This window comes from Drosophila albomicans, chromosome 3 (assembly GCF_009650485.2).
Source record: "Drosophila albomicans strain 15112-1751.03 chromosome 3, ASM965048v2, whole genome shotgun sequence".
Lineage (NCBI taxonomy): Eukaryota > Metazoa > Arthropoda > Insecta > Diptera > Drosophilidae > Drosophila > Drosophila albomicans.
Window position 1 is genome coordinate 36,021,349 of NC_047629.2, and position 23,259 is coordinate 36,044,607.

At 43.6% G+C, this 23,259-nt stretch overlaps 9 protein-coding genes across 10 annotated transcripts; 2 read left to right on the forward strand and 7 right to left on the reverse strand.

The window, feature by feature from the left end:
• The first annotated feature begins 366 nt into the window (after window positions 1–366).
• LOC117571794 (DNA polymerase delta catalytic subunit) lies at window positions 367–3,846 on the forward strand. Its single transcript, XM_034254158.2, has 2 exons — window positions 367–563; window positions 630–3,846. Exons 1-2 carry the CDS (start codon window positions 502–504, stop codon window positions 3,844–3,846), a joined length of 3,279 nt encoding a protein of 1,092 aa, XP_034110049.1. The 5' UTR covers window positions 367–501.
• A 24-nt stretch (window positions 3,847–3,870) lies between these two features.
• LOC117571821 (ADP-ribosylation factor-like protein 1) lies at window positions 3,871–4,935 on the reverse strand. The gene is made up of 3 exons (XM_034254192.2): window positions 4,774–4,935; window positions 4,442–4,658; window positions 3,871–4,386 (listed from the first exon to the last, which is right to left on the reverse strand). The coding sequence occupies exons 1-3, from the start codon at window positions 4,775–4,777 to the stop codon at window positions 4,065–4,067; spliced, it is 543 nt and encodes a 180-aa protein (XP_034110083.1). The 5' UTR covers window positions 4,778–4,935; the 3' UTR covers window positions 3,871–4,064.
• Window positions 4,936–5,129: 194 nt separating this feature from the next.
• On the forward strand, window positions 5,130–19,983 carry LOC117571792 (ATP-dependent helicase brm). 2 transcript variants are annotated; one of them, XM_034254151.2, is made up of 7 exons: window positions 5,130–5,281; window positions 5,478–5,795; window positions 5,862–5,944; window positions 14,812–16,161; window positions 16,227–17,913; window positions 17,976–18,767; window positions 18,834–19,983. In XM_034254151.2, the coding sequence occupies exons 2-7, from the start codon at window positions 5,510–5,512 to the stop codon at window positions 19,706–19,708; spliced, it is 5,073 nt and encodes a 1,690-aa protein (XP_034110042.1). In that variant the 5' UTR covers window positions 5,130–5,281; window positions 5,478–5,509; the 3' UTR covers window positions 19,709–19,983. The 2 variants fall into 2 exon arrangements, with proteins under 2 accessions (XP_034110042.1, XP_034110043.1); XM_034254152.2 differs by having other exon boundaries at window positions 14,830–16,161.
• LOC117571814 (inositol monophosphatase ttx-7-like) lies at window positions 5,819–7,097 on the reverse strand. Its single transcript, XM_034254184.2, has 3 exons — window positions 6,531–7,097; window positions 6,370–6,473; window positions 5,819–6,236 (listed from the first exon to the last, which is right to left on the reverse strand). The coding sequence occupies exons 1-3, from the start codon at window positions 7,008–7,010 to the stop codon at window positions 5,966–5,968; spliced, it is 855 nt and encodes a 284-aa protein (XP_034110075.1). The 5' UTR covers window positions 7,011–7,097; the 3' UTR covers window positions 5,819–5,965.
• Window positions 7,370–8,517, reverse strand: LOC117571816 (uncharacterized). The gene is made up of 2 exons (XM_034254187.2): window positions 7,871–8,517; window positions 7,370–7,815 (listed from the first exon to the last, which is right to left on the reverse strand). The coding sequence occupies exons 1-2, from the start codon at window positions 8,440–8,442 to the stop codon at window positions 7,539–7,541; spliced, it is 849 nt and encodes a 282-aa protein (XP_034110078.1). The 5' UTR covers window positions 8,443–8,517; the 3' UTR covers window positions 7,370–7,538.
• LOC117571811 (uncharacterized) lies at window positions 9,164–10,596 on the reverse strand. The gene is made up of 3 exons (XM_034254182.2): window positions 10,062–10,596; window positions 9,755–9,858; window positions 9,164–9,667 (listed from the first exon to the last, which is right to left on the reverse strand). The coding sequence occupies exons 1-3, from the start codon at window positions 10,542–10,544 to the stop codon at window positions 9,397–9,399; spliced, it is 858 nt and encodes a 285-aa protein (XP_034110073.1). The 5' UTR covers window positions 10,545–10,596; the 3' UTR covers window positions 9,164–9,396.
• Window positions 10,708–12,217, reverse strand: LOC117571815 (inositol monophosphatase 1). Its single transcript, XM_034254185.2, has 2 exons — window positions 11,487–12,217; window positions 10,708–11,424 (listed from the first exon to the last, which is right to left on the reverse strand). Exons 1-2 carry the CDS (start codon window positions 12,065–12,067, stop codon window positions 11,151–11,153), a joined length of 855 nt encoding a protein of 284 aa, XP_034110076.1. The 5' UTR covers window positions 12,068–12,217; the 3' UTR covers window positions 10,708–11,150.
• Window positions 12,519–14,144, reverse strand: LOC117571114 (uncharacterized). Its single transcript, XM_034253109.2, has 3 exons — window positions 13,643–14,144; window positions 13,028–13,131; window positions 12,519–12,957 (listed from the first exon to the last, which is right to left on the reverse strand). The coding sequence occupies exons 1-3, from the start codon at window positions 14,123–14,125 to the stop codon at window positions 12,687–12,689; spliced, it is 858 nt and encodes a 285-aa protein (XP_034109000.1). The 5' UTR covers window positions 14,126–14,144; the 3' UTR covers window positions 12,519–12,686.
• Window positions 19,877–23,096, reverse strand: LOC117571806 (SPRY domain-containing SOCS box protein 3). The gene is made up of 3 exons (XM_034254176.2): window positions 22,618–23,096; window positions 21,410–21,971; window positions 19,877–20,569 (listed from the first exon to the last, which is right to left on the reverse strand). The coding sequence occupies exons 1-3, from the start codon at window positions 22,942–22,944 to the stop codon at window positions 20,430–20,432; spliced, it is 1,029 nt and encodes a 342-aa protein (XP_034110067.1). The 5' UTR covers window positions 22,945–23,096; the 3' UTR covers window positions 19,877–20,429.
• Window positions 23,097–23,259: the final 163 nt, after the last annotated feature.

Below are 23,259 nucleotides of genomic sequence, written 5' to 3' on the forward strand. Positions count from 1 at the left end.
TTCTGTTGCCATTGAATTCGCATATTCGCATTTATATTCATTTTCTTTAAAATATTTGAAAATTGGCTTGATATATCAATAGGATATATTTAAAATTTAAATATTGCTTGTTGAAATTTTGAACAATAATTTGAATGATGCCAAACAGTTTATTCATAATTTTTTGATATACTTCTTTAGAAATCAATTTATTATATTTATTGGTTTATACCTTTTAATTGTAAATTATCTTTATGTATTAGTAATTAATATATATGTTATTAATTTTTAAAAATGCAAAATACTGCTTTCCACTAGCAAATTTCATAAAATACTGCGATGCATTTAAAACCCGCACAATGACAGTCCTGCCAATTTGCCCTAAAGTGAACAGTTGGTTTATTTGCAAATTCTACTTCTGATTTTCCCGCGTTGTTGCCGCGTTTTTTGCATCATTTAATTTGCGAATTATTTTGTTGGTTTACTTGTTCATTTCGTTATATCATTAAGCAAACAGATCGCATGGATAATAAACGTAAATTTAATGGCAATGGCACAGCCAACGGCCACTCAAAAAAGTCAAGGTAAACAAAAGCTTTTGTTTGGCGTCGATTGAAGTGAAATATAATCTTAACTTTGCAAATTTGCAGAAATTTCGATGATGATGATGAAATGGGCGGCGGTTTCGAGGCCGAGCTGGCCGCCTTTGAGCCCAACGACGATCTGGATCAAACCCAACTGATGGGGGAAGGACCCGAAAATCAACAGACGAGCGAACGTTGGTCCCGAGCAGCGCCTCCTAAGCTAAATCCAGCTGAGGACAGTTTGACATTCCAGCAGCTGGACGTGGAGAACTATTTGGGGCAACCACTGCCCGGCATGCCAGGTGCCCAACTCGGCCCGGTGCCCGTAGTACGTATGTTCGGAGTCACCATGGAGGGCAACTCGGTTTGCTGTCATGTCCATGGTTATTGTCCCTATTTCTACATCTCGGCGCCCAAAAACTTTGAACAGCGCCACTGCGCAGACCTGCACGAGGCGCTGGACAAAAAGGTCATTGCTGACATACGCAACAACAAGGATCATGTACAGGAAGCAGTGCTCGCTGTAGAGCTGGTGCAACGCCTCAATATTCATGGCTATCAGGGCGATGAGAAGCAGTGGTATATTAAGATCACGGTGACGTTGCCGCGTTTTGTGGCCGCTGCCTCTAGGTTGCTCAAAAAGGAAGTGATAATGGGCGCATTCGATTTCCAGGATTGCCGTGCCTTTGAGAACAATATCGACTTTGACATCCGTTTCATGGTGGAAACACAAGTTGTCGGCTGCAATTGGATTGAGCTACCACCGGGTGCATGGCGTCTGCGTGGACGCAACTCTAAGCCGGCACCCGAGTCACGTTGCCAACTGGAAGTGGATGTGGCTTATGATCAGTTCATCTCCCATGAACCCGAAGGCGAGTGGTCCAAGGTGGCGCCGTTGCGCATTCTTAGCTTTGATATTGAGTGCGCTGGTCGTCGTGGCATCTTCCCAGAGGCCAAAATGGATCCAGTTATACAAATTGCCAACATGGTCATCAGACAAGGCGAATCAGAGCCGTTCATCAGGAACGTATTCACGTTGAAGGAGTGTGCTCCCATCATTGGCAGCCAGGTGCTGTGTTATGACAAAGAGCAGCAACTGCTGGACAAATGGGCGGCTTTTGTGCGCGAAGTCGATCCGGACATCTTAACTGGCTACAACATCAACAACTTTGATATACCTTATTTGCTGAATCGCGCTGCGCACTTGAAGGTGCAAGGCTTCGAGTATCTAGGCAGGATTAAGAACATACGTTCGGTCATCAAAGAGCAGGTGCTGCAGTCCAAACAAATGGGTAGGCGAGAGAATCAATATGTCAACTTTGAAGGACGCGTGCCCTTCGATTTGCTGTTTGTGCTGCTCCGCGATTACAAACTGCGTTCGTACACTTTGAATGCGGTCAGCTATCACTTTCTGCAGGAGCAGAAGGAGGATGTGCATCACAGCATTATCACGGATCTGCAAAATGGCGACGAGCAGACGCGTCGTCGCTTGGCCATGTATTGCTTAAAGGATGCCTATTTGCCATTGCGTCTGCTCGAGAAACTTATGGCCATTGTGAACTACATGGAGATGGCACGTGTCACAGGCGTCCCACTTGAATCGCTGCTGACGCGTGGCCAACAAATCAAGGTGCTCAGTCAGCTGCTGCGCAAAGCAAAAACTAAAGGTTTCATCATGCCATCCTACACTTCAAGTGGCTCCGACGAGCAGTATGAAGGCGCCACTGTCATCGAACCGAAACGTGGCTATTATGCTGATCCCATTAGTACACTCGATTTTGCCTCGCTGTATCCTAGTATTATGATGGCCCACAATCTATGCTACACCACTTTACTGCTGCCTGGAGCAAAGGATAAGCTGGGATTGACGGATGATCAAGTGGAGCGCACGCCTGCGAATAACAGTTTCGTCAAGGCGGATCTGCGTCGCGGCCTGCTGCCCGAGATCTTGGAATCGCTGTTGGCGGCGCGTAAACGTGCAAAGAACGATCTAAAAGTAGAGAAAGATCCATTCAAGCGGCAGGTGTTGGATGGTCGCCAGTTAGCTTTGAAGATATCAGCAAATTCAGTGTATGGCTTTACTGGAGCTCAGGTGGGAAAACTGCCCTGCTTGGAGATCTCGGGCAGCGTTACTGCTTATGGACGCACAATGATTGAGATGACCAAGAACGAGGTGGAGACGCATTACACGCGCGTTAATGGCTATGAGAACGATGCGGTGGTCATCTATGGTGACACGGATTCGGTGATGGTTAACTTTGGTGTTAAAAGCTTAGAGCGTAGCATGGAACTCGGTAGAGAGGCAGCCGACTTGGTTAGCGCCAAATTTGTGCAGCCCATTAAACTGGAATTCGAGAAGGTTTACTATCCCTATTTGCTGATCAACAAGAAGCGCTATGCAGGATTGTATTTCACTAAGCCGGAAAAGTATGACAAAATGGATTGCAAGGGCATTGAGACAGTGCGTCGCGATAATTCGCCATTGGTGGCCAATCTGATGAACGCTTGTCTGCAAAAGCTGCTGATTGAACGCGATCCTGAGGGAGCGGTTGATTATTGCAAGCAAATTATTGCTGATTTGCTGTGCAATCGCATTGATATCTCACAGCTGGTCATCACCAAGGAGCTGGCAAAGACGGATTACGCTGCCAAGCAAGCACATGTAGAGCTGGCAGCCAAGATGAAGAAACGCGATGCGGGCACAGCGCCCAAACTGGGTGATCGTGTGCCTTATGTGATCTGTGCTGCGGCCAAGAATACTCCAGCTTATCAGAAAGCCGAGGATCCGTTGTATGTGCTAGAGAATAGCGTGCCCATTGATGCCAACTACTATTTGGAGCAGCAACTGTCCAAGCCACTGTTGCGCATCTTTGAGCCCATTTTGGGCGATAAAGCCGAGTCGGTACTGCTCAAAGGAGAACACACAAGGACTAGGACTGTCGTCACCTCAAAGGTTGGCGGATTGGCGGGTTTTATGACCAAGAAGGCAGCATGCTTGGGTTGCAAATCCCTAATGCCCAAGGGTTATGAACAAGCGTGCTTATGTCCGCACTGCGAACCAAAGATGAGCGAACTCTATCAGAAGGAGGTGGCATCAAAGCGTGGCCTGGAGGAGACATTTGCCCGACTTTGGACCGAGTGTCAGCGTTGTCAGGGTTCGTTGCATGAGGAGGTAATCTGTTCGAATCGCGATTGTCCTATTTTCTATATGCGACAAAAGGTGCGCATGGAGTTGGATACGCAGGAGCAGCGTGTGCGACGCTTTGGACTCCCCGAGTGGTAAAAGAAGTCGCTAAAGATTATTACATTATATAAACCTATAATTTAATATAATAATATATATATTACTAGAAGTTATTACAAAGTTGTGTGTGTGTTTGGATCTTTTTTATGTTGCGCATAAGCGTTTTTTTTTTTCGTTTTAAGAACTTTCCTTTTTCACTTTGGACAAATTTTACAAGGGGCGGCAGGCGAAGTTTGGTATTGGGGGCATGACTGTGACTATTTTCGGCTTTGCAGCGTATTCGATAGCCAGTCCATGGCCTGATCGAGCCCCTCACCTTTGGTGGCCGATGTTTTGAATATTTGAAATGTGCGATTCTTTAGATTCTCCAAACCTAACGCGTGATGCACTTCGGCAACGGTCATACAGCCGTCCATGTCCTGTTTGTTGGCTAAGACGACAAGTATCGCGCCCGCCAGCTCCTCTTCGCGCAGCATATACAAGAGCTCGTCTTTGGAGATGCCAATTCGATCCCGATCTGCCGAGTCTACCACATAAATGATGGCATCTGTGTTGCTATAATAACAGCGCCAATATGGTCTGAAAAAAAAGATAAGATTAGTTTGGTAACACCAGCAGCAAGAGGTAGACTCACCTAATACTGGTCTGGCCACCCAGATCCCAGACTTGAAACTTCAAGTTCTTGTATGTGACCTGCTCCACGTTGAAGCCAATTGTGGGTATCGTCGTGACCACCTCGCCCACCTGCAGCCTGTATAGAATCGTTGTTTTGCCAGCGCCATCAAGCCCCAATATCAAGATGCGCATCTCCCTGGAGCCGAGCAGACCACGAAAATAGCTGAGCACCCCACCTGCAAAATGAAAATGAAAAATCGAGCAATGAAAAAAAATGATTGTAAAGTTGGTGGTGACTTTTTGTGTGCTGACACCCACAACACAATAAAAAAAAACAGACGTAATGCATACCCATAATTAAAGCTCGTTTGCAATTGTGCCAAGTGCCTCTAAATGCTTAAGTATATGTATTTAAATATGTTAAACTAACTAATTATTATGTTACTCTAGTATTTATTGCTCTTGCAACCAATTTGCTCTGCTCTTGTTTTCACTAAATGACAGAATTTTGCCATTCACCATGCACGTGAACATGACGTGTCATCGCCGGCGTTCAGCAGCACAAGAATATTTTTATGCAAACTTTACATAAAAATATTTTAGAAAAATTTTGTTAAATTTCATTTAATAAATTTTAGTTTTCATTTTTATTAAGATACAATGCAAAATGCCTATTTAAAAATATTAGCGTGTGCTGCTGGTTGAACGCAGCCAGCGCTTACCGGCTCGCACAGCGTTGCCACTCTTTTGAATTTTGTTATACAGCGACGTCCGCCATTGTCGCGTCTTTCATCCAACCAACCAAAAAAAAGTGTGTGAAAATCGTGCGACTTTAAACGCATTCGAATTGTGCAAATAGGTAAAGAAAAATATTGTGTAAAAAAGCATTATATCTCTACAAAAATAAATAATCACCAAGCACATTTAGTGCGTAAATAAAACTGCGGCGAGCAACAAAGCCGACGATTAAAGATTACATATGCAGCGTTTTATATACATTTCATTTTGTTGAACTTTGTGCAAAAAATAGACTGTAATCTTGTTCGTTTGTTTAGCGTGTATATTTGTAGGTGAACAAAAGTGAAAAATGGCCTCGCCCTCGCCGGCGAACAGTCCGATGCCGCCGCCACAGGCTCCCAGCCCAATGGCGCCCCCCTCGCAATCTCCCGCTCCCTCTCCCCACAGTCCTTATCCGCATCAGGGCCCACCACAGGGACCGCCTCAAGGGCCGCCGCCCGGTGCACCGCATATGCAAGGACCACCCGGACCACCGCCCGGACATCCTGGAGGACCCTATGGTCATCCCATGCAGCATGTGGCTCCTGGCCAAGGGCCACCAGGTCATCATATGCCGCCACATCATCAGGGCATGAGTAATGCACATTAAACACACGCATTTTAATGTGCAATGTTTATTAATAATTGCTTTTAATTTACAGCGCCACACATGGGAATGCAGATGCCACCAACTGGACCGAATATGTCGCCTCTGGGATATCAAACGCATGGAATGCCTCCTAATGTAAGTGCATCACTTAGCTCTTTAAGTGAATCTATACTCGTCGATTTTATCCGCTTCCCTAATGAGCTGCATCACCTGCTGTGCTAGGGCATCTTGGCCAGCGGCCACTAAGTTCGGTTGCATCACATTGAATTCGCTGCCGTTTGTCTGATAAACAACGCCACCAGCTTCGCGTACGAGTAGAACGCCAGCAGCCACATCCCAAGGCTTAAGGTTATCCACGTGATAGGTGTCTAGCGTTCCTTTGGCTACGTAAGCCAGTGAAAGCGCTGCAGTAGCCAGGCAACGAGTGCTGAAAAGTAGTTAAGAAGACAAAGTTGCAAATTAGTAAGAAAGATGCATAACACTCAATGTTAAGGGGGTTTTTTAAATCAAGTTAACAATTTTCACATAGACATAGTTTATCCAACGTAACTGAAACTTACCCAGCAGCTACTGCGCCCAATTTGTAAACACGCTTGATATTCTTATCACGCCAAGCCGCCACATTTATAAGCGTAATCTCATGCCCAATCACTGAGTTGCTTAGCTACAAAGATGCATCCATATATTAACTGCATAGCAAGTCTAATCTTTTGCTACTCACCATTGTTGCTCCAGACACTCGAATGTTCTGACCATTTAGGTATGCTCCATGACCTTTTCGACTAGTGTAGAGTTCATTCGCAGCCGGATTATATATAATACCGACAACAAGTTCTTTGTTAATCGCAAGAGCTACAGAGATGCCGCAATGCGGAAATCGATGTATGTAGTTTGTGGTGCCATCGATGGGATCAATGATCCAGGTGGGTGCATCTGTCAGCTCAGGTAGCTCTTTAGAACCGGCTAACGATTCTTCACCAATAAAACGCGATTCGGGAAATGCTTTCGACAGCCCCGCGGTTAATTTCTCCTCAATTTGCCGATCGTAAACGGTGACAAAATCAAAGAAATCGGATTTTACCATAACCTCTTTCTTTGATTTGTTATAACCTTCCTCAAATATTGGGCCACATTCTTTGACCAAATCCACAGCAATATCATGGTATTCCTTGAGCTTTTCTTCACTATATTGTTTCATCATATTTGGTGATAAAAATGTAAATACTAAATCACTGTTATCAGTAACAAACCGAATGTTTTGATAGCTTCCTAACTACTAAAGCAATTTGGAAACTTTATTTTTCACAGAATTTGTTTGAGCTTTTTTTTGCTAAAAGCTTTACTCTGCTCAGAGAGCGTTAAAAACAGAGAGAAAGAGAGCGCAGAAAAATTTGAGCTTTTCTGTAGAATACTCGTTTAATTGTTTAACTTGTCCAGCTTAATTTGTTTGCAGTTATTTACTTTTGTAGAAGGGTATTATTAACTCGTCATCACCTGAATTTGTGTTTTTCTTGTTCAGCTTAACTCAGATAATATTAGAATGTTTGTGAATTTAATGCATATTGTAGTAATGAGTCCTAAAGATTTTTATTGAGCTTGCAAGTAATTTTAGAATTAATTTAAAAGAGCAATATAAGGCAGCTGCAACATCTCTGTTGCCTTGGTCATAGTTAATTGTTTTGTCTACACTCGACTGTAGCTTTCTTGATTGTCTTTCTTTATTTGTGCGCTAGACTTCATCGCCTCCCACAGACTTCTCGAGGTCTGCCTTGCGCAACAGATCTTCGATTTCCTTACGCAATTTCTCGCTGCCGGCACAAATCAAATCCGGTTTCATGATATCGAATGGGGTACCAAAAGGCGCAGTGACCACACCGCCAGCCTCCTGCACAAGCAAAGAGCCTGCAGCACAGTCCCAAGGATACATGTCTTCAATGTAGAAAGCATCCAAGTTGCCAGCGGCAACCATGCACAACTCGTCCACCACGCAGGAATAGGCCAACAAACTGGGGAATTGAAATTAATAAGGCTTTCATATAAAACTCTCTAAAATTGCCTCACCGTCTGGCATGCAATCCCACATGATAGATGCGTTTGATGTGCTTATTGGCCACATTGTGCACATGTAGGAGCGACACTTCATAGGCCACATTGGCATCCTTCAAGCGCTCACAGTTGCTCACATGAATCGGCTTTCCGTTGCAGAAAGCGCCCTGTCCCAACTTTGTGGTATAGAGTTTCTTCTGTGCTGGATTATTCACAATGCCCAGAACAATTTTCTTGTTGATCGAGAGTCCAATGGACACGCAAACGTGTGGAATTTGTTTAATGAAATTGGAGGTACCATCGATGGGATCAATGATCCAGGTGGGCGCATCTGTCAGTTCCTTAGATACGTTATTATTCTTGGCCGTCTCCTCCTCGCCAATGAACTTGTGATCTGGATACGTGGCCAGTATTTTGTTCATGAGAAACTCCTCGATCTTGCTGTCATAGTCTGTGACAACATCGTAGAATGCACCTTTAATGTCCACATTTTTCTCCTCACGCTCGTAGCCTTCCAAAAGAATTTCGCCAGCTTTTACAGCCAGCGGGTAGATGAAATTGTACAATTCTTCAATTTGCGATGACATTGTTGACGAGTTTTAATTATGTATGCGTTGCGTTCGTTGTTAACTGCTGCCAACCAACGACTGAGAAACTGATCAAACACTGATCTTAACGTAGCCCAAGCTGCCGTAGCATTGAACTCTCTCTCTCTCTCGTTTCTCGCATTTGTTTACATTGAGCTTTGATTTATACACTCAATAAACTCGCGACTTCGCATGCGATGATATGATGTCTGTCTAACATACTGAGAGATGCACTGTAAATTGAAATCTGTCGTTCGCTGCCAAGCTTTATCTCGTTTGATTTGACGACTACAAATAGATGTCTTTATCTTTAACAGACATGTGTCTATGGCCCAGAGTAGTCAAATAGTTACAAAAACAAGTAGAGAAAAAACGGCAACAGTGTACGGTAAAAGTCATGCATAAATGACTTGATAAAAAAAATTACTATTCAGAGTGAAATCAGCAAAGCATTGAATATGACACAGTTTTATTTTTGTATGAATTCAACGCCATAATTAATTACTATTTTAAAGTTCTACTAGCAAATTATATGTTTCCGTATTTACATTGTAATTTTGCTGTCTCATTAGATTTGTTTTTTAATTTGTGTAAGTTGTTAACCAGGGTTCTTGTTTACATTTTAGTATCTCAATTCTGAATGCTCGCTGAAAATATCATAAGCATTATAACTTTAATTTATTTTTTATTCCATTTAGATGACCTATTTAAAAAGTTTGAATGATCCTCAAATCTCTTTATTTATTGTGATTACTCGCTAATTTCTCATTGAGTTTATGTTATATTCAGTAGTACATTTATTTTCCATATTTGTTCTATTATTTTTCGCAATGTTTTTGAGGTGGAATTACTTTTTCGATGGCACTCTTAAATCAATACTAACAATTTTAATTATTACAAAAAGATCCATTATTTTGAATGTTTGATCACAAGATCAGTCAGCACCGAGTAAATTCACTTGAATGTATATTCTGTAATCTGATTGGCTTCCTCAATCAACTGAATAACCGCTTTAGTCAACTCCTCTGTTGCTGCACAGACCAAATCGGGTTTCATTACATCAAATTTACCACCTTTGGTATGATAAATGTTGCCCCCTGCCTCGGTTAGAATGACAGCGCCTGCTGCAATATCCCAGGGCTTGAGATCCTCAACGTGATAGGCATCACATTGACCCGTTGCTACATAGCACAAGGCGAGTGCAGCGCTCCCAAAGCTGCGCGTGCTGCAAATAAAAGAGAACAATAACAGAGTCAAAATTGAGCTTTTCACAATTGCACTCTCAAACATTCGCCTTCTCGTTCACACTTACGCAGTGGCATTTGAGCCCATCTTATAAACACGCTTCAAGTGCTTGTCTCGCACAGCTCCGGCGTGTATCAATGAGATTTCATAGGCAACAACCGCTTGGCTGATCTATGTACAGAAGAGAGGGAGAGAGCGGCATCAAAGAGAAATTAAGAGAGAGCTTTTAATATGTTGTTTGGATTGTTTACTGCAGTCAAACGATAAACGAATTTGAAACTGTTAATTTTGCCAGTGAATCACCAGTGCGAAACAGTTAAAAATTATCTCGTATTTTCGGCAATTATATAAGTTTCCATTGCTCTTGCACTCACCTTGGTTACTTTGGAGGTGTGAATGGGATTTCCATTCAAGTAGGCACCGTGTCCCTTCCACGCTGAGAACAATTCATTAGCCGGCGGATTGTAAATGATGCCAACAACGAGTTCTTTGTTAATGGCCAATCCAACGGAGATGCAGCAATGTGGAATGCGATGAATAAAATTCGTGGTGCCATCAATGGGATCAATGATCCAAGTGGGAGCATCTGTCAACTCCGCCTGACGATGCGCTGCTGCAGATTCTTCCTCGCCAATGATTAGCGACTCTGGAAAAGCTTTTTGCAGTCCCTCAATTAGAGTGTCCTCAATCTGTTTGTCATACACTGTGACCAAATCGTAGAAATCCGCTTTGACCACATAGTCGGTCTTCGGCTTGGAGTAACCTTCCATTAACAGTGGACCACATTTCTTGACGAGATCTAGCGCCACCTCGTAGTATTCCTGCAGTTTGGACTCGCTTATTGGATTGTTGCTCATGATGCGTGTATTGGACTCGACGAACTCACACTAAATGCGAATAGCTCAAATGCTTGGCATTTTAGCTCTGAAAAGCTTTTTGTGTACAAGCTTTTACACTGTGCTTTCAACTTACGCGAGGAAGGGGTATTAACATATGTTATTACTCTATGCACACAGATGATAAGCTTAATCATTCAGTTTATTAGTATAAAACCATCATGTGTGATTTATCTTTTAGATTCTTCTACAAAATGCAAATCATTGCATATAATATATAATTAGATAAATACTTTGTATAAGGTTGAGTTGACAATGGAACTCGTTATATACTTTTCTAGATAAAACGGTTTGAAAATGATTTTGAAAGATAGTAAATAAATAGTCAGCTAAATTGTTAGTTCGTTAAATAGTTAGGCTTCCCATGCTGAAGTTTCAACTCTGTATCCAGGGTTTTTTAAAGTTATTTGAATCTGTAGACTATTATTACTACTATCTGATTTAGTATTGTAGTAAAGACTGTCAATCTTCATTTGTTTAGCTTTTCAACTGAGCTCGGTCAGGATGACACATCAAAATTGTAGTGTATGAAAAGTTTTATTAATGAGACTACAAGTTTCGGTAGCTTCAATCATCGCTGCCCACAGACTTGGCTTGATCAGCTTGTCGAATTAACTGCTCGATTTGATTCCTCAATGTCTCTGTGCCGGCACAAATAAGATCGGGTTTCATAATGTCAAAGGGTCCGCCATATGGATGGGTAACAACGCCGCCAGCTTCGCGTATGAGCAAATAGCCCGCTGCACAATCCCAGGGATACATGTCCTCAATGTGAAAGGCATCTAGATTTCCAGCAGCAACCATGCACAATGAATCCACCACTGCCGAATACCCCAACAATCTGCAAAGAGAAAAAATCTTATCAGAGAGGCTGTAATTATCATTTATGTGCCGTTTACTTACCGTCTGGCCTGGGAGCCAACGTAATAGATGCGTTTGATGTGCTTGTTTCTTATTGGCGCCGAGTGGAGCAGACACACCTCGTAGGCCACATTGGCGGCATTCAGCTGCTCACAGTCGCTGACATGGATGCTCTCCCCATTGCAGAAGGCACCTTGTCCCAGCTTGGCAGTGTAGAGTTTCTGCTGGGCAGGATTATTCACAATGCCCAGCACGATTTGCTTGTTGATCGCGAGTCCGATGGAAACAGAGACATGGGGAATTTGTTTAATGAAATTCGAGGTGCCATCGATGGGATCAATGATCCACGTGGGCGCATCTGTCAGTTCCTTGGTCACATTGTTGTTCTTATGCGTATCTTCTTCGCCAATGAATTTATGATCCGGGTACGAGGCCAGAATGTTGGCCATGAGAAACTCCTCGATCTGATTGTCATACTCGGTGACCACATTGTGGAATTCATTGCATTTGAGGGCCACCGCTTTGCCAGCATTCTGATAGCCTTCGTAGAGTATTTCACCAGCTCGAACTGCTAATGGATAAATAAACTGGTAAAGTTCCTCGATCTGCGATTCACTTGCCATTTCTCTGTTTTGACGCTGTCGCGCTGAGAACACAACTGACAAGACTTGGCAGCGAACAGGTTTGCAATAGCACAAAGATATTTTTCCAAGCAAATTTGTTAACTTTTAAAAGCTCTCATTTTTTGTGTAATTGTTTACCGAAGTTTGACTAAGAGAGCGCACAGTGGCACAAAGGTGCAAAATAATTTGTTGAAATATAATGTAGAACCAAATTATCAACTTTTAAATACAAAATTTTACTCTGAATAAAACTTGATAATATGCAGATTTGGTGTCCAGTAAAACTCGATATGAATAAATTACTTTTTGAATTTGCGTAAGTTGTAAATCAGAATTGTTGCTTACATTCTAGTATCAATATTCTGAAAGCTTACTGGAAATAATTAGCATGAACGACTTGAATGTCAATTAAGAAGGAACATGTATATCATTACAGATTCATTATCATCTTGAAATTCAGATTGCTCCACTTAGCTGCCCCTTTGTCTAAAGGGGGAGATTTAATGAATATAATTATTCTCCATTGCTCCATTGTATTTGATATTCGGTTCTTAATTTCAATTATTTATTTTTATTGCTAGTAATTGTAGATTGTACTTTTTGCAAAAGTTTTCATTTATTACTTGAAGGTGTATTCCGTAATTTGATCGGCTTCTTCAATCAACTTGATGGCCTCTTGAGTCAACTCTTCTGTGGCTCCACAGATCAAATAGGGTTGCATTATATCGAATTTACCACCTTTGGTATGATAAATGGAACCTCCCGCTTCGGTTAGAATAACAGCACCCGCTGCAATATCCCAGGGCTTGAGATCCTCAACGTGGAAGACATCACATTGACCCACTGCCACATATGCCACATCGAGTGCAGCGCTCCCAAAGCTGCGGGTGCTGCAAAGAGAAGAGAACAATAAGAAGAGCGAAATTAAGCATTTAACACTCTTTTCCCCGTCTCACTTACGCAGTAGCATTTGAGCCCAGCTTGTAAATCCGTTTCATGTTCTTGTCTCGCACAAATGCCGCACTTATCAATGTGATTTCATAGGCAATTATCGCTTGTTTGATCTATGTACAAAAGTGAAATGAAGACAATATTTGGTTAGTCAAAGAACTGAGCGAACTTTATTTTTTGTATTTACTTTAATTATTCCTGCAAGTTTAATTCATTTAAATTATTGCAATAACCACTCTTTGACTTAAGCTTAAATTCCCTACATATAATCTTCGGATAAAAAAAAATTTGCCTGTTGTGCTTTTTGAAAATCTAAAAATTTTTTTTATTCCATGTGGTAGCTGATTATAATTAGTTTTATGTCGTTTATTTCTTTTCTGGGACCTCTACATATAACATATATGTATATTCTTAGTGCTTATAAATCACACTGATTATTTTTGAGATCAGTTGTGATTTGAGCTGCTATAAGCTACGCAACTGCTTCAGATATACGTTTATTAAATTATTATTAAGGTCATTACCATCTACGTTATCGGGTAAAACAGGTAATACATTGCTTATTCCTAAAGCCCGTATATTTCGTCTCCACGTTTGTCTGTATAAAAGTTTATTTGCACTCACCTTGGTTACTTTGGAGGTGTGAATGGGATTTCCATTCAAGTAGGCACCGTGTCCCTTCCACGCTGAGAACAATTCATTAGCCGGCGGATTGTAAATGATGCCAACAACTAGTTCTTTGTTAATGGCCAATCCAACAGAGATGCAGCAATGTGGAATGCGATGAATGAAATTCGTGGTGCCATCAATGGGATCAATGATCCAAGTTGGGGCATCTGTCAACTCTGCCTGACGATGCGCTGCCGTTGACTCTTCCTCGGCAATAGTTAATGATTCGGGAAAAGCTTTTTGCAGTCCCTCAATTAGAGTGTCCTCAATCTGTTTATCGTACACTGTGAGCAAATCATAGAAGTCTGACTTGACAACGTAATCGGTCTTCGGCTTAGAGTAACCTTCCATTAACAGTGGACCACATTTCTTGACGAGATCTAGCGCCACCTCGTAGTATTCCTGCAGTTTGGACTCGCTTACTGGATTGTTGCTCATGATGCGTGTATTGGACTCGACGAACTCACACTAAATGCGAATAGCTGAAATACTTGGCATTTAAGTGGAATGTTTTAGTTTATTTTAGCTGTAAAAGTATGCGAGTTATGTTATAACTTTATGCGCAAACATAACTGATAAGCATAATCATGTAGTTTATTAGTTTAAACACATGTGTATCTTTTAGATTTTTCACAATTATAAAATGTTAAATAGAAAAAAATTCTAGGTGTTCATATAGACAGACAATCAGACCTGTCTGGAGCGTCTCGGCTGCTCACGTTGATTAGGAATATACATATATACTTTATGAGGTCGGAGATACTTCGTTCGGTCTGTAACGTTTCCTGTTGGCATCAAATAATTATATATCAGATCCACTGAAACCTTAAACTTCCTTTACGGATGGCGGATACTCTAGCTTAACTGCAACCTCTTTTTGTAGCATAAATTCATATTAAGTAAATGGTCTCATAAGCTTAAGTTATCTTTATGACTCCATGTCCCTTACAGAACAATTTATTAGTTACTATGAGTATTTGTTTTAAGTTTTCTTAATTTTCCTTATTACATTGCAATATTGAAATTATTGCAACTTCTTTCTACTCCATATATCTGTGCACTGTGCATTATAGTAACTTCTGTTTTGCCCATTTAATGGTTTTCTGTCTTATCTCAATGTGCAGTATGTGTTTTCATTACAGGCGCCCTCGCAGCCTGGCCAGGGACCACCTGGCGGCCCGCCCGGCGGCCAGCCGGAGCGATCCGGCCAAGAGAATTTGCATGCATTGCAGCGGGCAATCGATTCCATGGAGGAGAAGGGATTGCAAGAGGATCCACGCTACTCGCAGCTGCTGGCAATGCGTGCGACATCGAAGCATCAGCATCTCAATGGCAACCAAGTGAGTCTGTTGCGCACACAGATCACAGCGTATCGCTTGCTGGCCCGCAACAAGCCCATCTCCATGCAGACCCAACAGTCGCTGCAAGCCTATCAGATGGCCCAGCAACAGCAGCAACAACAGCCGCCGCCAATCGGACCCCCAGGCATGCCTGGAGGACCACCACCTGGAGCACAACATGGCGGCCAGCCGCCTATGCAGCCACAGCAGCCACCATCAACCGGAACGCCGCCGCAATGTTCCACGCCGCCAGCGAGTCCCTACGGTCCTCCTGTGCCTGGCCAGAAATTGCAGCCAGCGCCTCCGCCGCACATGCAAACGCAGCCATTGCAACCACAGCCGCCACTTCTAGGAGGCGCACCAATGCCGCCACAGCAACAGCAACAAGTGCAACAACAGCAGCAGCAGCAACAACAACAGCAGCAGCAACAGCAAGTACAGCAGCAGCAGCAACCAATGCCGCAACAGCAGCCGCTGCAACCGCCGCCAGAGCAACTGCAGCATCAGCTGCCCAATGGCGGCAAACCGCTGGCCATGGGTCCAGTGGGCGGACCACCTTTGATACCACCCACGCCGATGCAGCAGCAACAGCAGGGCGTGCGTCCTTCCGCACCCGGATTGCCAGGCAGTCAAGTGGCGCCACCTGGTCCACCGCGTCCAGGCGGACCACCCGGACAGCAGCTGCCCATGGCGAAACCGAATCGCGTCACAACTGTGGCTAAACCCGTGGGTCTCGATCCCATAACGTTGCTGCAGGAGCGTGAGAATCGTGTTGCCGCGCGCATCTCGCTTCGCATGCAGGAGCTGCAACGTCTGCCGGCCACAATGCCTGAGGATTTGCGTCTGCAGGCGGCCATTGAGCTGCGAGCGCTGCGCGTGCTCAACTTTCAGCGACAGCTGCGCATGGAGATTGTGCAGTGCACGCGACGCGACACCACGCTTGAAACGGCCATCAACATGAAGTTCTACAAGCGCACGAAGCGTCAAGGATTGCGCGAGGCACGCGCCACCGAGAAGCTGGAGAAGCAGCAGAAATTGGAGGCGGAACGCAAGCGTCGCCAGAAGCATTTGGAATTCTTGGCTGCGGTGCTGCAGCATGGCAAGGATCTGCGCGAATATCATCGCAATAATAAGGTAAGTGCTGGAGTAAGTCAACATCAAGTTCTTCAACTAATCCATCCGATGCTTACCACTCTTAGGCTCAGTTGGCACGCATGAACAAGGCGGTGATGAATTATCACGCGAATGCGGAGCGCGAACAGAAGAAGGAGCAAGAGCGCATTGAGAAGGAACGTATGCGTCGCCTCATGGCTGAGGATGAAGAAGGTTATCGCAAGCTCATTGATCAGAAGAAGGACAAACGTTTGGCATTCCTGCTCTCGCAGACTGACGAGTACATCAGCAATCTCACGCAGATGGTGAAGCAACACAAGGATGATCAGATGAAGAAGAAGGAGGAGGAGGGCAAGCGACTGCAGCAATACAAGAAGGAGCTGCTGATGAGCGGCGAATACGTGAACATTGATGAGAGCAGCATTGCTGCCGATATGCGTGTCGCTGTCGTGGAACAGTGCAGCGGCAAGAAGCTAACTGGCGACGATGCACCGATGCTGAAGCATTTGCATCGCTGGCTCAACATGCATCCCGGCTGGGATTGGATCGATGATGATGACGAGGAGAGCGAAGATTCGCCCGAGAAGAAACCCAAGCCCAAGCTGGAGGAGTTGCCCGAGCGTAGCGCTGCAGCTGCCGAGGGATCGCAGGATGCCACGGATAAGGCAGCACAGCCTGGCGATGCCGAGTCTACGGATCTGATCAATCAAGTCAAAGTGGAGGACGATGAATATCGCACAGAGGAGCAAACGTACTACAGCATTGCGCATACTGTGCACGAAAAGGTCACTGAGCAGGCGAGTATTATGGTCAACGGTCAGCTTAAGGAATATCAGCTTAAGGGTCTAGAATGGCTCGTTTCGCTGTACAACAACAATTTGAATGGCATTCTGGCCGATGAAATGGGTCTGGGAAAGACTATTCAGACCATATCGCTGGTCACTTATTTGATGGATCGGAAGAAGGTGATGGGACCCTATTTGATCATTGTGCCGCTTTCCACGCTGCCCAATTGGGTGCTCGAGTTTGAGAAGTGGGCTCCAGCAGTGGGAGTGGTCAGCTACAAAGGAAGTCCGCAGGGACGTCGCGTGCTGCAGAATCAGATGCGTGCCACAAAGTTTAATGTGCTGCTGACCACATACGAGTATGTGATCAAGGACAAAGCGGTGCTGGCGAAGATCCAGTGGAAATACATGATCATCGATGAGGGTCATCGCATGAAGAACCATCACTGCAAGTTGACGCAGGTGCTCAACACTCACTACATTGCGCCGTATCGTCTGCTCTTGACCGGTACACCGCTGCAGAATAAGCTGCCCGAGTTGTGGGCGCTGCTTAATTTCCTGCTGCCCTCTATCTTCAAGTCGTGCTCGACATTTGAGCAGTGGTTCAATGCACCGTTCGCCACCACGGGCGAGAAGGTTGAACTCAATGAAGAAGAAACGATTTTGATTATTCGACGTCTTCACAAAGTGTTGCGTCCCTTCCTGTTGCGTCGTCTCAAAAAGGAGGTCGAACATCAGCTGCCCGACAAGGTTGAGTACATCATCAAGTGCGACATGTCGGCGCTGCAACGAGTGCTCTACAAGCACATGCAGAGCAAGGGCGTGCTGCTCACCGATGGCTCCGAGAAGGGCAAACATGGCAAGGGAGGCGCCAAGGCGCTGATGAACACCATTGTGCAGCTGCGCAAGCTCTGTAATCATCCATTCATGTTCCAACACATCGAGGAGAAGTACTGCGATCACACTGGTGGACATGGCGTGGTGTCTGGTAAGCATTATTTGAAACTTTTCCGTTGAATAAAATCGATATTAATCCTACTTTATTTGCAGGTCCCGATCTGTATCGTGTGTCGGGTAAATTTGAACTGCTCGATCGCATTTTGCCCAAGCTGAAGGCCACCAATCATCGTGTACTGCTCTTCTGTCAGATGACGCAGTGCATGACCATCATTGAGGATTATCTCGGCTGGCGACAGTTTGGCTATCTGCGCTTGGATGGTACCACCAAGGCCGAGGACCGTGGCGATCTGTTGCGCAAATTCAATGCCAAGGACTCTGACTACTTTGTCTTCTTGCTGTCCACACGTGCCGGTGGTCTTGGTCTCAATTTACAGACTGCTGATACTGTGGTCATTTTCGATTCGGATTGGAATCCCCATCAGGATTTGCAGGCACAGGATCGTGCGCATCGTATTGGTCAACGCAACGAAGTGCGTGTGCTACGTCTGATGACTGTCAACTCGGTGGAGGAGCGTATTCTCGCTGCGGCACGTTACAAACTGAATATGGATGAAAAGGTTATTCAGGCGGGTATGTTCGATCAGAAGTCGACAGGCAGCGAACGACAGCAGTTCCTGCAGACCATCCTGCATCAGGATGACAACGAGGAGGAGGAGGAGAATGAGGTGCCCGACGATGAAATGATCAATATGATGATTGCGCGCAGCGAAGAAGAGATTGAGATCTTCAAGAAGATGGATATAGAGCGCAAGAAGGAGGACGAAGAGATTCATCCGGGCAGAGAGCGACTGATCGATGAGTCCGAGCTGCCCGACTGGCTAACCAAGGACGATGACGAGGTGGAGCGCTTCCACTATCAATACGACGAGGATACTATTCTAGGTAGGAGCAGCATTTGTTTTAATGCTTAAATGTCCTTGCTTAATCACATTTTAAATTTCTATTTAGGTCGTGGTTCCAGGCAGCGAAAGGAGGTGGACTACACGGACAGCTTGACCGAGAAGGAGTGGCTGAAGGCTATCGACGATGGCGCGGAGTTCGACGAGGAAGAGGAGGAAGACAACGATTCGAAGCGTAAGCGTCGCAAGCGCAAGAATCGCAAAGATGAATCAGACGATGATTCGCTAATCCTTAAGCGTCGACGTCGTCAGAACCTAGACAAGCGTTCGAAGAAGCAAATGCACAAGATCATGAGTGCAGTCATCAAGCACACGCAGGATGGTCGCACTTTGTCAGAACCCTTCATGAAGCTGCCCTCGCGTCAACGGCTCCCTGACTACTATGATGTCATCAAGCGACCGGTGGACATTAAGAAAATACTACAACGCATCGAGGACTGCAAATATGCGGATCTGAATGAGCTGGAAAAGGACTTTACACAACTCTGCCAAAATGCGCAAATCTACAACGAGGAGGCGTCGCTCATTTATCTCGATTCCATTGCCTTGCAAAAGGTCTTTGTGGCCGCCAGGCAACGAATCACAGCGGCTGCCGATGCTGCTGCTGTGGCGGCCGGAGAGAATACGGGCGAAGCACATGGCAATGGTGGTGGCGGCGGAGGCAACAATTCTGATAACTCGGATAATGATGATGATGATGGAGATGATGGTTCGGATGATGAGGAAATTGCAACCACATCGGCGGCAGCAGTGAAAATGAAGCTAAAACTTAACAAATCACTGGCCAGTGCGCCATCCACGCCCACACAATCAGCGGCATCGGTGGCCAGTGGAGCAGCGACCACATCCAAGAAGCAGACGCGTCGCAAGCGCTCCCAGAAGAAATACACCATATCCGATGATGATGACGACGACATGGACTAGCTGCCACTGGGCATCATGTTTAAGCGCCATGAAGCCGATGTCGTCGCAGGTGAAACAGAAGCAGAAGCCGACTAACATTTAGTTTATTTATAAGTTCTCCTCTTTTATTCTTCGTCCCCCTTCAAATTACCCACAAAGCAGCATTGCAATAATGAAACTTTCAAACAGTTTGTCGCACATAATTATTATTATAAAAACTCAATGATATATACATATATATTTAAAGCAAATAACAAGTACTTTTTAAATAAATATATACATACTTGCAAAAAGCAAAGCAAACTAAAATTGTGTACATTGAATAGTAGAGAAAGTAAGAGTAAGCGTTTAGTGGCTAACAAAGGATATTATTTATGATATTATTAGTTCAACATGCTCTATGGATGACACATCCTTATATCTGATTGTTCAATAGAACTAGAGCCGGAAAGTTTCTTACGAATATTTATATTTTTAAAACCCTTAAAATATAAATGACAAGAATAGTTTTCTGATAAATTTTTCGATCGAACAAAAAACTTTAACGCGAGTTACTTTCGATAAGAACAATATAGGTTAACAATTTTTCAGTTGCTTTGTTCATTTCGTTTTGTTATACTTTTGATGCTTATAAATAGATAGACTCCTTACATACATCTTAAAGTAACAGCGCATTTCTGGGTGGCGCCCACCCAACTGAAGCTTTCTTAATTGCTAATAAATGCAAGAGGTTCGCTAGAGACTACAATAAATAATGAAAGTATTCATCACAGAACTCATGGATGGAGGCAGCATATTCTTCGTCACCGCTGTCAGGTCGTCTCAACGCTATTTTATGGGCATTCGCATATAGATCCTCATCGATGTTGACATCATCGCTGTCTGTAAAATACAAATATATATAACAATATGAAATATGTTTAATTAACTGTCAATTGTCTAGGGCGACGAGAACGGCAAACAAGGTTGTCGCGAGATCTTGCTGCGATTTCATTTGTCAGTGGTGCGAAAGCTCTGGAACTTTATAAATTGAATAACAATTCCAAGCGATTAAACGATTATCTAGCAATTGATTTTCAATTTATTTTTAGCAAAAGAGCAAAGGTGTTACTAAAATACATAAGTACTCTGCGTTTATCTTAGGCCTTTATTTAACAGGATAGCTGAAGATAAGATAGTGTAACTAAATCGTTTATTTGCTGCTCAAATATTGGATGTAATATAATTCAGAGATATTCATCTAATCTCTGAAAGATATTGTAGTGGACTGCTCTTTAATCGAGTGCGAAAAAGTAAAATACAAAAATTCCTTAAGTTATTGCTGAGTTTCTTAACGGATTCTATACGGTTTACATTTGTCTTTATTTTGTATTTCTATTATTTATATTTGAGCTTGCCTTTTATGAGTAAAACTAACGCAAATTAAAGTGTTTATTATTACTTAAATTACACTTAACAGAACTGATAAAGAAAAGTGGCTGTCACTATAGAGGTTACATTTATTTTTAGATTTTATTCATATTAACTATACCTCAGAACGTCATTTCAGGGTTTGTTCTTATGCGCAACAAAAAAAAGAAAATGCAATAATTTTTATTAAATTCATTGACAAAGGGAATTGCAGTTACAACAAGCTTCATGTGGGCGCACTTCTCATCAGTTTATTTATGGCACAGGAAATACTTTGTTCAGAAATCGTGTATAGCCTTCCCATGAACTCACCTCTGTACTTTTGTTTTCTGTTTAAGCGTAATTTTGAACTTGACAACACCGCCTCATCGCCCAAGTCCAGTTCTTGATCCCTCGAACACCTGGAATATCGGACTGGAGGAGCCAGAAACCAATACGACTGCATGATGCTCTTTAAGCCCGGCATGCAACGAAGTTCTTCGAGTTTCTCGGGTTGCTTGACTAGCGCTTGAAATGCTCTCAACTGCAACGTGACCGACTGCGATGTGGAGTTGATCAAGCGTATCACGGACTTGGCAGCTGTGGAACAGACCATCGGATATATCTTGACATGCGGATCGGTGGGTATATTCGTGTAGGCTACGCCCAGCGAGCGACGATTTAAATAGAACTCGAGATGGCCACGTGTACGATCCAAATAAATGCCCACCAGGCAGCCCTGTGAGAATTTTTGGCCATAGGGCAACTGATCGCCACAGTGTTGGATCTTCCCATTATAAGAATAGCCCCAGGATTGGGCATTTGTTCCCAGCGCCGAAACAAAGTGGAATTTAAATTGCTCTAGATTGACGCTGTCAGTGCCGATGCCAAACATCTGGAAAAAACAGATTATTGTAAATACGTTTACATTGACTTTGTAAATGAATGGATTTAGATGACAGAGCGCGCTTATCAGTTACACTCAGTCGTAAAGTTCGTGCTGCGATTTCCTCATCTCAACTGCCAGACTGATAGTCAGCCCTATTTGCTGTACCCGGCAATCTTAAAGTAGGCAGATATTACGTGTCAAAAGGAATTATTTGAAAAGCAATTTAATAGGCTTAGTAACACATATTCTTGATCAATAAATATGCTTGCAATCAGAATTACTCATAATATTTTTTTGCATTAATTCGAAGTCGAAGGTCATATTAACATAATAAACAACCTGAAGATATCATCTACTCATTGCAGTTTGGAAAATTGAAAATTCGTTGTAATATTATTAACTGTAAAATGAACAAATAAGCATATGTAACTGATTAACTTAGACAATGTAGTCACTTCTTAGGGAATATATGAGCTATGAGCTGCAGATATCGAAATTAGTGTCAAATTATTGAACACATTTAATGTATCTTAGCGATGATCTCATAGTCGAGCACACTCGACTTTTGTCTTAGCACCAGTCTTATCTATTCTATTAGTTGTCTTATCTTCCGTCTATTTTAATACCCTTCTGAAGCAGCAGATGCACTTACCACATCGGTGCCCGCCAGAGCTGTAATTACACGCATTTCCCAAAAATGCACTTTGTCGTGCTGCAACGGTTGTTCGCCGCGTGCAATCGCCGTGCCCTGACTGTAGGTTGGATGGAAGATGATGTCTCTGCCAACAACATGGGCATCGGAGTCATCTTCTTTGTGCCACTGCCACTGCAAACCGTTGCCCGTCTCCTCGCCGCAAGTGCAGGTGACAAGGTCGAGTATGTTGCCTTTGTGATTAGCCACATCGATGGAGCTCGGGAAGCGGCAATCACAGAAACCGGGGCATCGCAGATCCTGATTTGTACTTGACAGTGGCAGCATTTTGATATGTGTGTCGTTTTGGCTTGGCCTGATTTTGTTTTACACGCTCTTGAGGTCGCAGAGCTACTGATTCACTTATTGATTTGCTGCTCAATTTATTACAAAAATTACACGAGAGAGCAAGAGCACCGTTTATTTTGTTTTGTTTACTTTTGGCTATACAATGAGCAATCAGCAGATGTGGCCGCAGACTGATTATCAAAGTATACCAAATAAATATACTACAACAAAATACACGCACTACATACGATATCGATATATCTATCGACAGAATCTGTTGTTGTCCGCGCTCTGCAGAGTGTGACCATTTTAATA

What these genes read in the sequence shown, in the direction of transcription:
- LOC117571794 (XM_034254158.2), top strand. Translation starts at nt 502, where the DNA reads ATGGATAATAAACGTAAATTTAATGGCAATGGCACAGCCAACGGCCAC. An exon ending in GGCCACTCAAAAAAGTCAAG is followed by an intron (nt 564 to 629) that starts GTAAACAAAAGC and finishes GCAAATTTGCAG; the next exon opens with AAATTTCGATGATGATGATG.
- LOC117571821 (XM_034254192.2), bottom strand. An exon ending in GGTGGCCAGACCAGTATTAG is followed by an intron (nt 4,387 to 4,441) that starts GTGAGTCTACCT and finishes CTTTTTTTTCAG; the next exon opens with ACCATATTGGCGCTGTTATT.
- LOC117571792 (XM_034254151.2), top strand. Translation starts at nt 5,510, where the DNA reads ATGGCCTCGCCCTCGCCGGCGAACAGTCCGATGCCGCCGCCACAGGCT. An exon ending in AATATCATCGCAATAATAAG is followed by an intron (nt 16,162 to 16,226) that starts GTAAGTGCTGGA and finishes TACCACTCTTAG; the next exon opens with GCTCAGTTGGCACGCATGAA. An exon ending in CGACGAGGATACTATTCTAG is followed by an intron (nt 18,768 to 18,833) that starts GTAGGAGCAGCA and finishes ATTTCTATTTAG; the next exon opens with GTCGTGGTTCCAGGCAGCGA.
- LOC117571814 (XM_034254184.2), bottom strand. Translation starts at nt 7,010, where the DNA reads ATGATGAAACAATATAGTGAAGAAAAGCTCAAGGAATACCATGATATT. An exon ending in GAGTGTCTGGAGCAACAATG is followed by an intron (nt 6,474 to 6,530) that starts GTGAGTAGCAAA and finishes GCATCTTTGTAG; the next exon opens with CTAAGCAACTCAGTGATTGG. An exon ending in TTGGGCGCAGTAGCTGCTGG is followed by an intron (nt 6,237 to 6,369) that starts GTAAGTTTCAGT and finishes ACTACTTTTCAG; the next exon opens with CACTCGTTGCCTGGCTACTG.
- LOC117571816 (XM_034254187.2), bottom strand. Translation starts at nt 8,442, where the DNA reads ATGTCATCGCAAATTGAAGAATTGTACAATTTCATCTACCCGCTGGCT. An exon ending in GTGGGATTGCATGCCAGACG is followed by an intron (nt 7,816 to 7,870) that starts GTGAGGCAATTT and finishes TCAATTCCCCAG; the next exon opens with TTTGTTGGCCTATTCCTGCG.
- LOC117571811 (XM_034254182.2), bottom strand. Translation starts at nt 10,544, where the DNA reads ATGAGCAACAATCCAATAAGCGAGTCCAAACTGCAGGAATACTACGAG. An exon ending in ACACCTCCAAAGTAACCAAG is followed by an intron (nt 9,859 to 10,061) that starts GTGAGTGCAAGA and finishes TTCTGTACATAG; the next exon opens with ATCAGCCAAGCGGTTGTTGC. An exon ending in ATGGGCTCAAATGCCACTGC is followed by an intron (nt 9,668 to 9,754) that starts GTAAGTGTGAAC and finishes TTTTATTTGCAG; the next exon opens with CACGCGCAGCTTTGGGAGCG.
- LOC117571815 (XM_034254185.2), bottom strand. Translation starts at nt 12,067, where the DNA reads ATGGCAAGTGAATCGCAGATCGAGGAACTTTACCAGTTTATTTATCCA. An exon ending in GTTGGCTCCCAGGCCAGACG is followed by an intron (nt 11,425 to 11,486) that starts GTAAGTAAACGG and finishes TTCTCTTTGCAG; the next exon opens with ATTGTTGGGGTATTCGGCAG.
- LOC117571114 (XM_034253109.2), bottom strand. Translation starts at nt 14,125, where the DNA reads ATGAGCAACAATCCAGTAAGCGAGTCCAAACTGCAGGAATACTACGAG. An exon ending in ACACCTCCAAAGTAACCAAG is followed by an intron (nt 13,132 to 13,642) that starts GTGAGTGCAAAT and finishes TTTTGTACATAG; the next exon opens with ATCAAACAAGCGATAATTGC. An exon ending in CTGGGCTCAAATGCTACTGC is followed by an intron (nt 12,958 to 13,027) that starts GTAAGTGAGACG and finishes TTCTCTTTGCAG; the next exon opens with CACCCGCAGCTTTGGGAGCG.
- LOC117571806 (XM_034254176.2), bottom strand. Translation starts at nt 22,944, where the DNA reads ATGCTGCCACTGTCAAGTACAAATCAGGATCTGCGATGCCCCGGTTTC. An exon ending in CTCTGGCGGGCACCGATGTG is followed by an intron (nt 21,972 to 22,617) that starts GTAAGTGCATCT and finishes TGTTTTTTCCAG; the next exon opens with ATGTTTGGCATCGGCACTGA. An exon ending in CAGAAAACAAAAGTACAGAG is followed by an intron (nt 20,570 to 21,409) that starts GTGAGTTCATGG and finishes TGTATTTTACAG; the next exon opens with ACAGCGATGATGTCAACATC.